General features: G+C 40.6%; 1 protein-coding gene across 1 annotated transcript in view; it reads left to right on the top strand.

Annotated features, from left to right (window-relative positions):
• The window catches only part of frzb (frizzled related protein), a 53,848-nt gene that overhangs the window by 10,301 nt on the left and 30,300 nt on the right, over positions 1–13,247 (top strand). Inside the window, exon 2 of the mRNA XM_084362044.1 lies at positions 9,890–10,138. Coding sequence (XP_084218170.1) covers positions 9,890–10,138 — 249 coding nt within the window. The remainder of the gene's footprint in view (positions 1–9,889; positions 10,139–13,247) is intronic.

The raw sequence follows: 13,247 nt of genomic DNA, 5'->3' as shown, positions 1-13,247 counted from the left end.
CGTGTTTAGAACGCCACAAACCCGACAACCAGCTGATCCAGCCAGAGTCAGGCAGAGCGAACCAGTTATCCATGACTGCGATCAAGTGTGTTCATTGTAAGTTGGCAGTTGTCACGAGAAATACATTGCTTGATTAACAATTAAAAGAACATCCCCATCAGTTCTCTTAACTATGACAAAATTTGTGACTACCATGTCCAGTTTTGCTGCTGTTAGGTGTAAGCCGAGAATGTAACTGACTTAGCTAGTAATTTTGATGTTCCTCTGTTCTGTTGTGACAATAAAACAAACAAGTTTATTTTTTAAACTGCATTATCATTATTTCAGTGAGGACTCATAAATAACTACAAATTACTAATGTTACGGAAATCTGTTTATGTTTTGTTACGCGTTTCTGGATTTTTTCAATTGGCCGATATATCGGAATATCTGATTTTTAAATCACCAAATATTTGTATCGGTATCGGCCTTAAAAATCCTTTATTGGTCGGGCTCTAGTAGATTGCCATGGCAGTGGTAGAAGCGTCAAAGTATTCAGGTCAGGCCTACCGGTGCCACCAACTTCCTAAGCTGGTCATACCAGCACATTAATTGTTGTTGTTTTTTTTGTTTTGTTTTTTTACACATCTGCCACCTGTCTTCTTTTTCTTTTTTTAAATTGTATAAACAGCACAGTAATATCCCAGTACACCAATCATTTTAGATTTAGTTTACATAAATAGTTTACAACATTACAACCAAACTATTATAATAATCTGTCATAATAACAGTTATCATAATCACTGTTATTTCTGCCTCTTTGTTAAATGACGTTTTTATTTGACTGAATGTAGGCCAAAAACACACTACTCACATGAAAAGCAAAATGTAAATTAGTTTTATGTATTGAAAATGTCAAAAGACCCAACAAAGAAAGTTGATAATATACTAACTTTATCAGCATTTGCGGAAGATGATGAATTAATGAAAATTGATGAAATGTGCCCTACTACTCGTATTAGCCACAGAAATCTAACTCTAACTAGCCAGCAACCCCAAGTTATAGCTGGTTCCCAGGGCTTTACAAAGGAAAAGCTGGCACTATTAATTGAACATAGCTAACACTGTCCTGGCAGTGGCAGATTTTTATTTATTTATTTATTTTTGGCTAAATTACGGTGGCGCTAATCCATGTAATGGATGGGCTCAATCAACAGCAGTAATTCAACGTGCAAACATATATAATAGAATAGATCCCCCTCCCAACAGCGAGAAATACAGACCAAAGTGAGTGAGAGCATGAAACCAAGTCCACACAAAATGAGCTGTCAGCACCATTTCCAAATTGACCATATTATTTAAATTGTATTCAAATTTACCATTGACGTTTTCTAGGGCTGCCCTGAATACAACTTTTTTGGGCTGTAAAGCCTGATGAGAATTAACTGTGAATATTCAAAACTTCGACATTACTTTGCTTTTATTGTAATCATGAGTCTAATTAGAGACACAGACTGGCCCTAACATTTGGGGGTCTGACCTCAGTGCCCTCAAATTTGAGGGCCGTAATCTTGACATTGATGGTTTATGTTTCAAAGACAATATATCCTAATGTCTCTGGTGATCCCCTGACTTTTCCTTTAGCTCCACCATGAAGTTGACATTTATGGTTTTGAGTGAAATATTCTTGCCATCAGTCAAGAAGACTCTGAGTCAACTCACATTTTGTCAGTTGAATCAATGCACATTTTTTAGCTGTGTAATTGTACACAGAATAATGCAGTTGCAACAACATGGCAAGCTGAAAACTGTGACAATTGGAAATGTCTGAGATCACTGGAGGAGACTGGCTTAAGCTGGGAGACATGGAAGGTAGGGTGCACAGGCAACGAAGCTGGGAGCTTCAGATGGACAACAGATGGGTTAATAATTTTCACGACTTCAAATGGACCGTTATGGGGAGCCAGCTTATGTGAGTTAACTTGGAGGGGTAAATCGCGGGAAGAAAGCCAAACCTTCTGTCAAGGCTGGTACAGGGTAGCCGGGGAGTAATGTTGATCCGCCAAGCGTTGGTTCTAGGCAGAGGAGTGAGAGAGAGCAGCTCAGGTGATCAACCAGACTTCCTGACACTGGTCGATGTGGGCTTGGACCAGCAATGTCTACCTCCTGGACGGGGAAAAGGGGGGGGCTGAAAGCCGTTGCCATAAATGGAGACATACCTGTGCCCAAGCAGGTTAGGTAGTTGTGTGCACATTCATGGCAGGTGGGAACTCTAGGAGGAACGGTGACAGGCGGTCTCCAAATCCTGATTAGCCCACTCTGGCTGGCTGTTGGACTGGGGATGGTATCCAGAAGTCAGACTGGATGCTGCGCCAAGGGCCTGCCAGAACGCCTGCCAAACATGAGAGGAGAACTGTGGTCCCCTGTCTTTGTTCTTGATGATTACCAGATATCACCAGAGTCAGGGGAACAGTACAATGTAGGACTGTGGCTAGTAATTTGCCATCTAGTGCATTTACTGTCTTGGGATCCTCCAGGAGCTCCACAAGAATGTTAGTTTGTTCAACCAGAGCTGCGCCTTTAAAGCTATTGTCTGCCCCGGAGTCCACCAGGATGTTAAGGAAGAGACTCAGGTGACCACTGGAGTGAAGCAGAGACATAGATTCGCTGAGAAGAGCTAGGAGAGGAGGAGGTCTGGCTCACCAGTGTGCTCTTCCTCACTGGTGAGCCTGCTCTTTTGGTTTAACTGGACAGGAGGCGATTAGATGACCAATTGCGTGGGTTCATTCAAGACAAGCAGAGGGAGCTCTGGCGTGTGCTGTGGGCCGTGGTGTGGGATGTAGCTCAGAGAGTTGGAGGGTAGGAGGTTGAGGCGAGGGGGAAGCAAACTTACTGGTCCTAACTGTTCTCTCTCTGTTTCTCTCTCTGAGTCTACTGTCAAGTTGAATACCTAGAGAGATTAAATCTTCTAGGGACTCAAATAAATCTCGAGTTGCTAGCTCATCCTGCAAATCATCATTTAACCCCCATATAAATACCCTTGTAAGTGCCTGCTCATTTCACCCACTCTCTGTGGCTAAAATACAGAAGTCTATTGAGTATAATGCAGCTGACTGGGAAGACTGACGTAAAGCTAACAGGTGATTATGCCTCAGGGCCCTGTACTGGGTGGTCAAATACCTTAAGTATTTCACAAACAAAAGTAGAAAAGGAGTCAAGGATAGCTGATCTACTCTCCCACAATGCTGTTCCCCATTGAGCTGCCTTACCCCTCAAAAGATGAATTATATATGCCATGCGTGACTTATCACTGGGATAGCTGGAGGGTTGTTGATCAAACACTAAGGAGACTTGTTGATGAAGTTTCTCAGACATCCAGGTCATGTTGAATCTAGGTGCTGTATTGTAAGCAACTGGACTTGTTTCAGTTTCTTGAAGATGTTTCACCTCTCGTCCAAGAGGCTTCTTCAGTTCTCACTTACTGGAGGGGAGCCTGCCAACTCCTCTCCAGTTACTTAGAACTGAAGAAGCCACTTGTGCTCAGATAGAGGAACAAAGGGCTCTTTAGACAGAGCGAAAAAAGGTTGGTCACTTACAGATGCCGGGGTAGCTGGAGAGGGCGGAGGTTATGAATTTGGTAAAGCTGGGTACTGAGCTGGTTGATGTTGGTGCCGAGTTCGCGGAGGGTACCCATAACTTACCGGAGAATCTGGTCATGCCAGCCGACTAGTATTCTTTGTGAACTCAGAGCTTGGTGAAGGTTGTCTGGGTCTGCTGGGTCCATATCTTGGCCAGATTGCCCTGTGATTATTGGAAATGTCTTTGCAGGACCCAAGAGAGGACAACCAGACTGGGAAGGGTTTTATTAACAAAAAGTCAGAATGTAGTGCAGGTCTTGAGTTAGCTGGCAGAGGTAGAGTTGCAGGGAGGCTCCAAGAGCAGAGGGGTTACTTGAGGTGAACGCTGAGGAGTGTGGTGGCTGGCATTTTGGCTGTGCTGTGGCTCTCCCGAGGCTCGAGTGAGACTTGGGTGGATTGGCTCAGAGTGGAGGCTGAGGTTGAGGTGCATAGGCTGGAGGCTTGGTGGCTTGAGAGACTGGAGTTCGCGGATGACGCCAATACTGGGGAGGCCGAGAAAAAAGGGTTAGGTTGAAGAGCAAAAATAAGTAGTAAGCAAAGTAAGCAACAATCTAAATAGAGGCTCGAAGGTTAGATCTACCATGTAGTAGAGTCGAAAACAATCTGGCAAAGAATGAAGAGTAGACCAAAGTATTTAAGCTGGAGTGATGATGAATTTCGCTGCAGGTGTGTGAGGCAGCAGCTCCAGCCCTCCAGGAAGCATACCCAGCCTCCGACACACATCTGAAACACACACAGGCAGAAAGCCACACACCAAGCATGGAGAGAATCCACACCAGAACTCGAAAACATGACAAAAACTTTACAAACTTAGTCTCAAAATGAGGTGGTAGGGCTGTCAAAATTGACCAAAAATGACATTTGACTATTTTCTAAGAAAACAGAAGACATACTGTAGGTTAGGTTTATATCTTGTCTGTTTACCCTGACTCCAGATATGTATGTTGATGATGACAAGGAAATGGCATTGTTCTACTCACATAGATATAAAATATATATATATTTTTTTCATTTTATATCTATGGTTAAGCACATATTCATGCAAAACTGGAATTACATCCAGTCAGTATCTACTCCTGTCAATTGACCTGACTAATCCTGGCCCAAACCTAGGCATCATTTCTAAAGCTTTGTCCGAACCCGGCCTGGCCCATCAGTTCCTGACAGGTACAGAGTCTTTCTAATGGGTCCGGGTCGGGTATCCATGTTGTAGTTCAAACCATTTAAACCACCATTATAACTCACTACTTGCCAGTGAGGATAAATTTGAATATTTTTTATCCTTTTCCATCCTTGATTCATAGTTTTATTGATCTAAACATGTGTACACTTATTTTGGTTTCAGTCCATTGGCCAAACATTTCCTTCCTTTTAAAATAAACTAATTATTAATTCTTTGTGGTTATGTTGTACTGCATGGTTTCTGCCTGTTTCAGACACCAGTTAACATACACATACACCTGGCTAAGTGATTTTATCCATTTAGACAGTTATTGGATAAAATTACATACTTACTTACTTTTATTTTTATTATTGTGTCATGCATACTTGTATGCCCAGCCCACATGGGCTTATAGGACACCAAGAAAACAAACCGGATCCAGAGCACATCATCAACACATCAAAGAGATAAGAAAACAAACAGGGGTTCAAAACCATTATCTAAGAAAACAAAAAGAAAGGGAAGACAACGCCAAGGTTCAAGAGAAATCATCAGCAATTAATTAAACAAATGTATCCGTCTTCTTTTCCAGGCTTGAGAAATAAAGCTAGCAGTTTTAAACACACTGAAATTAAATAACCACTCCAGCTTCTGTTCATCAGAGCACCAACATATTTCAGGGTTTTGTCCACAGATTTCATGAAATAATACCTCTCTCAAATCATCATACTTTGTACAATATAAAAGGAAATGAGACTCACTTTCTACTTCATCTAGCTCACACATTTCACATATTCTATTCTCCTCAGGAATATTTTTAAATCGACCAACCTCAATGGCCAGAGGAAGAATACCAAATCTCAACTGTGCAACTAAAGATCTTTGACTTCTCTGTAAACGTGATGTAACATATAATTCAGGTCCAAAGTTAGATTTAATCTGCATGAATGTCCTTAATTTTGGTTTTAATAGAACATTGTCAAACCATTTCTCTTCAAATTTCAATAGAAGCTTATTTTTAATGGAGTTAACATTACAACACAAGTTATTCCTGTAAATATACACCATATCCACCTCCTCAAAAATGGAGTAAATTTCTTTTGACCAGGGAGAACTATGTATTTTACTCCATATAAATACTTTTTTATTTATTCTATCCTCTGCCATTTTGTTTAGTCGATTCCACAGTCGAATCATTTCACATTTTCGTTGTACACATCCTGGAATCCAGCCCATATCACCCTCTATTGCTGCAATTGGCGCATAAAATTACAACTTGAAGCATTTTTTAAAACGTAGCTCATGGTGAGTTGACATTCTTGTGTCCATATGGGTTTCTGTGTTCGGTGCACTCCTTTTATTCCAGCAAATAACTGTTCAAAAATCACTGTACATTTCATACAGATATTTGAATTGCCGTCATAACATTTACAATTACTGCACAATGAGTTGCTGGATAGCTAACTGCATTCTGTCTTTCAAGATGTTCAAGTTTGTCGTCATAGAAATCAGTATCAGTATTCAAATATCCTTTAATGTAAAGTAGAATGAAATATAAAGATGTGGATAACCTCATTACTGTAATTATAGTTCATGATGCATATGATTTTCTTCAATAAATGCATATATCCAAGGGTGTACTGGCAATCTGGCACACAAATTCTGGTGAGCCGCCGCATCGTTGTGACGGTCAGATGCTTTCATTTGCACGAAAGTACAACCAGGGAAAGTGGTATATATAGCTGCTAGCTTGACATTTTCTGTAAAGGTTGATAGAATTTTTAACCCCATTGATTGATGATAGTAATCGTTAGAAGGGAAGGCATTAGAGGCTCAGGTGTCCAAATGCAAAAGAAATGTGCACAGTTGTGGAAATAACATTTGTTTCTGGCAAATCTGAACTTGGCACATTACAAAGTGCATTTAACTGAATAAAAAAATAACTGTCAAACATATAAATGAAACTAAATCACACATCTACTACTGCAGTTTGTTTTAAATCACCACACGTGTGATTATGAAACTCTTTTTAGTTACACATCCCAAATTACCCTGCTGACTTTCTCAATGGGAAAAGTGACATTTTTTGTTCTGAACAAGAGCAGTAATTTTTGGCTCAAAAGATGTCAGTGCAATTCGAAGACATTGGTGAAGAGTGCCCTCAGCCAGGGAACAGCGAGCGCTGCTTTTTATTGAGTTCATGTGTGAAAAGCTTGATTCATGTGTGTATTCATGTGTATGTTGATCCAAACATACTGAGCACGTGGATGACTACTTTTTGAACGTTGGGGAACTGGTGCCTGTTGACATCACTCCAAAACTTCACAGGTCCCTTTGTACAAAGCTCTTGTGCCATAGTTAGGGACGACTGCAAGTCCACAAGTTCCAGTATGAATTTCCCCTCGTCTATGGAGGGGACCACCTCCTTTGCTCTGGTGGATATTTCCCCTGCTGTTGCAACATTGAAAGGGTCCCTGGCAAAGCCCATTACGTCTGTGGCCAGAGCAAATCCATCCAATCGACTGGCAAAATTCTCTTTCAACCTCACAATGAAATCTGTCATCACATCCGTGATATGTGCCGGGGATGAGATGCTTTTGCGTAGCGTCGGAAAATGCAGCATTCTGCCTGTGCTCAAGTCTGACATTTTTGTCTCTGCCCTGTAGTCCCACATTGAAGTCATTCAGGTGTTTGAATATGTCACACAGAAAGCAGACATCGGCCATGAAGTTGTCGTCCAGTATGTGTTTCAAGTGTGCTTCCGCCTTTTTTTGCTTGTTGCTGTGGAGGAAAGTTGTAATCTCCTCTCTGAGATCACAGAAACGCTCCAGTGCTTTACCTTGGGACAGCCACCTGACGTCATTATGCAAAAGCAGGTCGTGGTGCTCAGCAGACATTTCTGACAGCAGCTTGCGGAACAGGCGATGTTGGAGGCTTGATGTGAGTGCTTTGGGACAGGGGAGGGGCCCACGGCAGAACCAGCTGCTCGTTGAGAACAGTAAGAACGATACATGCTTTCACGTCAGAGTCCAAAAGTCTCCAATAATACCAGAAAAAGTAGCTAGATTTGTCGCTAGTCGCTTTTTTGAAAAAGAGTCACTAGAGGGGTCTGAAAACTCGCTAAATATAGCAACAAAGTCGCTAAGTTGGCAACACTGTAGCCACGCTTCAAAACAACACGCGCTGCATTGTGGGTAGACTGTTGCTAGGCTACGCGGAGTGTTGCATTCACGGCCTGAAACACTTGAAACTTGCGAAACGAGTTGCCCTCTGCATCTCTTCAATTCAATTCAATTCAGGTGGGCTGGACCACAGGCTGGGCCACTCGGGGGTAGGTTCTGGGCCGCATGTGGCCTGCGGGCCACTAATTGAATAGGCCTGGCCTATGGGCTCTGTGTTTGAGCAGAACAAATCAAACAAATGTGTTTGAGCTTACAAAACGACCCCACTGACAGACAAGTTGGTATTAGCCTACTGTTTAATGCTTATTGATGCGTTTAACAAGTTTCCTTTTCAGTGCCTAATGAAATGGGTCCTGGAATACAGGTAGACTTTCCAAACTTTCCATTCCAAAACCCAGACTTGACGTTCAGAATCACCTGTCATTTTAAGACTAGCAACCAGCAAGTACTACGGTGCTGAAGCTAGTGGGATATACTATGTCCTTTAGAGTCTGTAAGCCTATGTATTTAAAAAAGGCTTTGTATGAATAAATCCAAATAATGCAATGATCTTATTTAAAACTTCTGCAAGATTGTCTAAAAGTCACGTTTCTTTTTAACATGCATTCATATAGAAATAACAACATAAATGTAATAATAATTATAATAATAATAATAATAATAAATTGTGGTTCTACATTAAATGTTGTACAGTATGTTGCAGGTCTATATTGAGTACCTCTGTAGTCTGATCATGCTTGTTGTCTAGTACATGATAGGACAGCATCATTGTATTTATTTTAGGACATCAATGGGCTCTTTAATATAAATAGGATTATTTATTTTAGGGCATTTTGTAGGAAAGATAATGGGCGGAATTTCCCTCCCATTCCACCCCAGCATATACTGTAGCTATTGGCTGAACTTAGAGCTCAGCTGAGGCCAGAGGAGTGTAGAGAGAAAGTGGAAAGGCAGTGAGCTTTAACCATAAAAATGTCCTAATGAAAGACCCACAGGCCAAAAACCAGGAAGCCGTTTCAGGTCACAAGTTCAAGTATTTCTGTGACTTCATTGTGAAGCTGTGCAGCCAAACCTCAGTACTGCTCTGCAATGAAAAACACTGATTGCTCCCTTACACAGTGTTGAACTCTTTCTTATATCATCATGTGCAAAACCTGCAGCGGGATGAAAGTCAGTACAAGTCCTGTAAGTGGTCAGCCAGATTACCCTGAATGCACTCTCCCATCTCTGATGCAAGAAAAATGAGCTCTGATAGAGCTGCACCAAGGCTGATTCTTCAGCAGCAACCCAGGTTCAATTCCAACCCATTGCCCTCTGCTGCATGTCTGGTCCCCTCTCTTTCCTTCCTTGTCTGACAGTCTATAAGTGTTCATATCAAATAAAGGCTAAAAGCCCCCAAATTACATTTAAAATAGAAAAATGAACAGTTCAGCAAATAAGAGGAAGTATAAGCTTTACTGACAGTAAATCAAGACGTTAAATGTTTGCGTTTCTGTTGCTTCTCGCTCACTAAAGATATCAAATTGTGCGGTAGCAAAACTTTGGCTGTAGGATTGTATTCTCTGAATTTTCAATGTCAGAAGTTAGTGTTTGCCTATGAAATGTCGATATAATTATTTTACAAGATCAAGGTTGAATGAGCAGCATAAGTTTGACATTTCCTCAACCAACTACTGTACATCTTATTTAGTAACCTACCCTATTTGGGGACATGGGACACACCCACCCAAGGGGCCTTAAGAATAGACCCTGTTTCTCATATGCACAATAATGTAGTTAAAGTATCATTATAGTTTATAGTTCCTTCGTCAAAATATTCATTTGGACTATTCTAAAACCACCTCAAGTGATTAGGCTCAAACTGTACCAAAGTATTCACACTGGTTGAATAAAGAAACCGTCCTGTCTGTGTTTCCCTGCCTTTTCAGGTACTGGCTGCAGTCCAGATTTGCTGTTCTTCCTGTGTGCCATGTATGCTCCTATCTGCACCATTGATTTCCAGCATGAGCCCATCAAACCCTGTAAGGCTGTGTGTGAGCGGGCCAAGTACGGCTGTGAGCCGGTGATGAAGCGCTACAACCACAGCTGGCCCGACAGCCTGGCCTGCAGCGAGCTGCCCCTGTACGACCGTGGAGTCTGCATTTCACCTGAGGCCATCGTCAAGGCAGAGGGACCAGGTATCACTACGTTTATATGGCTAATTGTCATTATTAGATTAAATTACTGTTTTTTTTCTCCCAAGGCAGCTGAGGTCTTTTTTGTTTCAACGTAACATATTTACTGCTACAGCTCCTGTTTTTTGCTGCTGGTGTTGATGTTGGAGTCTTAATCCAACAATTAAACATACTCTCAGTCAAAACAAAAGATGTAAGTAGAGTGGGATCATGGGTGTCTTCATTATTATGTAACCCCCGTTCCCAATAAAAATGTATCAGCGTGACTCACGCGGAAATGTTCAAAGATGAGGTAGTGTATTACAGTTTTATTTACATGCTGTTTAGTCTCTTTAATGACTTCCTTCTTTACTCTTTATAGCAACAGCAACCAAACAAAATGCACTGTTACCTTGAAATAAATGACAGAATTCTCTGGGTTTGAACACTGTTGGAAACATTTAGGATATGTAAGTACACAACTCAACAAGCATCTAGTTGTTTTTAGATGTTTGAGTGCAGAAATCTTATATTTATATCTTCGATGTTAGTTTAAGTTCAAAGTTGATTCATAACACTTGGCAATGTTAATTTCATTAATGAAAACTATGATAAAAAAATTATTTGTAAACAACCTTTTTTGTTAACAACCGTTTTTCTTCTTTAAAACAAGACGATGATGAGCTAAAAATAGATCTTTGATAGAAAAATCTATGCCAAAATGTATGTTCGTTTTCGTTAATGAGACAAACCGTACGAGATGAGACAGGACCAAAATGTTAGTGGTGGGCTATCGGCAGTGTCGGGAGTAATGCACTACAAAAGTTACGCGTTACAGTAATATATTACTTATATTTGCAGTAATATTACTACAGTTACTAAGTCAGGTAACACATTACCATCGCAAAGACGGATTACTGGCAACCAGGTAACGCTCATTCATAACGATATTAATGTTTAAACTTTTGTCAATAAGGAAATGCTATGCATGGTTAGATCAGTTAATTCTCCAGAATTCAGTCCTTTTTGTTCATGGTAAACAAAAGAGACAGAAAAAAGTGGTGAGTTTTTATCCATTCTTAGATAATTTATATTCCTTTAGTCAAAAGAACTAATCAAAAGAATCCAAAATGGGTTTTCATTAAATTTATCCAAGTGGTGATTACTGTGCTATGAAGTCCATCTCTCACTGTTGACCAACTTTGTCCATCGAAAATTTTACTTGCAAAAGGAGACAAATTGTCTGTTCTTCCTGCCCGATGTTGTTGTGTATGTTAGTTTTCTTTATGCTGCCTCCTACAATATGAAAGAGTCATTACCTTTTTCTGTTTAGGTTTTACTCCAGGACAGTCCCTGGAGTATTGCAAGTGCTCCCAGTTTTGGAGGCCACTTGGCTCTGGTTAGACACAGTGCAGTTTTTGCAGTAAGAGGCATCTTTTTCAGTTGTTCTTTCTAAATGCAGGTGAACTCAAAACAGAAGGAAAATGACGATAAACTATACATTTTGAATGATAGTTAAAGATTTTATAGTCAATAGAGACCGAGTAATCCGAGGCTATAGTAGTGAAACTACATTACCCGCTTGGATTTTATAATGCCCTGTCATCTTCTGCAGTTATTTTGTTGAAAGTAACGTTTATTTTGCACAGACAGTAATATTGTGAAGAAAAGTATTACTTTCAAATTATAGTTACTAGTAATTAGAAATACATTACACTTCAGAAGTAACTTGTAGGTAAATGTATGATTTTTTTTCCCACAACTGCACATCTAGTCTGTCTGTACATCCCTGTCATTGACATCTGCTGAATCCCAGGTGATACTGTCCCAAACAGATGGCGAGTCAGTGACATGAAAATGATGGCTTTTGTTGGCAGAAAGGAAAAACTTACGTCTATGGTAACACTTTATTTATAATTCTGCAAAAAGTTTAATACTATGCAGTAAAGGAGACTGAGACACAACCCTTTGGCTACAGATTCAGTGGGAAGAATACAAACCTGTAAAGACAGTTAAAGTCGTACCACCCTGCCATTAATGACCTGGTGACTCACTAGTCCTTTTCACACAAAGGCTCGCCTTTTCTCTGCCTTTGTTTGTTCACACTGAACAAGGCAGTGGAACCTCAAGAGGCGTGACGGTACACATCATGACGTTGCCATCCATGTGGTTTTTTTCAACATGTTTCCTCCGGTTTCCACCTGTTAATCTAAACATGTATCGGCCAACTGTTTATAATCATATGGATGCTGTTATAGTGTGTTGTGATTGAGATCCTGACCCACCATGCATCGTGTAAAGTGACAAAAGTTAAGTTTTTTTTGCGTTAGATTACATAATTACATAATCACCATCAGTAAACAGAGGACTCTGTCTGACTCTCACTCGCGAGGAGGGATGCTGTTTTCTGCGGGAAAGTTCACTGAAGTCTCAGCCAGGAGAGCTCACAGTCACAATGATTTTTTTTCAATGTAAGTTACCAAAGACAGTAACTACAACAACACAATAATCGAACAAGACAAACACATGGTGAGTTAAAGTTTTTTGCTCTAAATCACTTCACATAATCACCGCCATTCAACTGCGAGAGCTGCCTGGCTCTGCTGCCGGGGACAGACGCTGTTTTTCGGGCAGAAATGTGACGTTGAGTCGGTAGGACAGACAGGATGACAGACACTTCTCCACGTATAACTAAAGTATTTTTTTCCTCATATAACCCAGTGAGCAAAAAGTGGTGTAGATCACGTCTTTTAGACGTCATTTATGGACATCCAAAGATGTCTAAAAGACATCCTCCAGGGAGCCAGAATGAAAGTTTTTTATACGTGTTTTCTGGACGTTGTATAGACGTCAATCAAATACGTCTAAAAGACGTCATTTACGGACATCCAGAAGACGTCCTCTGGGGAGCCAGAATGAAAGTTTTTTATTCGTCTTACTTGTATGTTGTGTAGACGGCTATTAAAGACGTCTAAAAGACATCATTTACGGACATCCAGAAGACGTCCTCTGGGGAGCCAGAATGAAAGTTTTTTATACGTCTCACTTGGACGTTGTATAGACGGCTATTAAAGACGTCTAAAAGACGTCATTTACGGACATCTAGAAGACGTCCTCTGGGGAGCCAGAATGA

Source organism: Pagrus pagrus, assembly GCF_965226575.1.
Source record: "Pagrus pagrus genome assembly, chromosome: 9".
Lineage (NCBI taxonomy): Eukaryota > Metazoa > Chordata > Actinopteri > Spariformes > Sparidae > Pagrus > Pagrus pagrus.
This window is presented reverse-complemented; position numbering and strand designations above follow the sequence as displayed.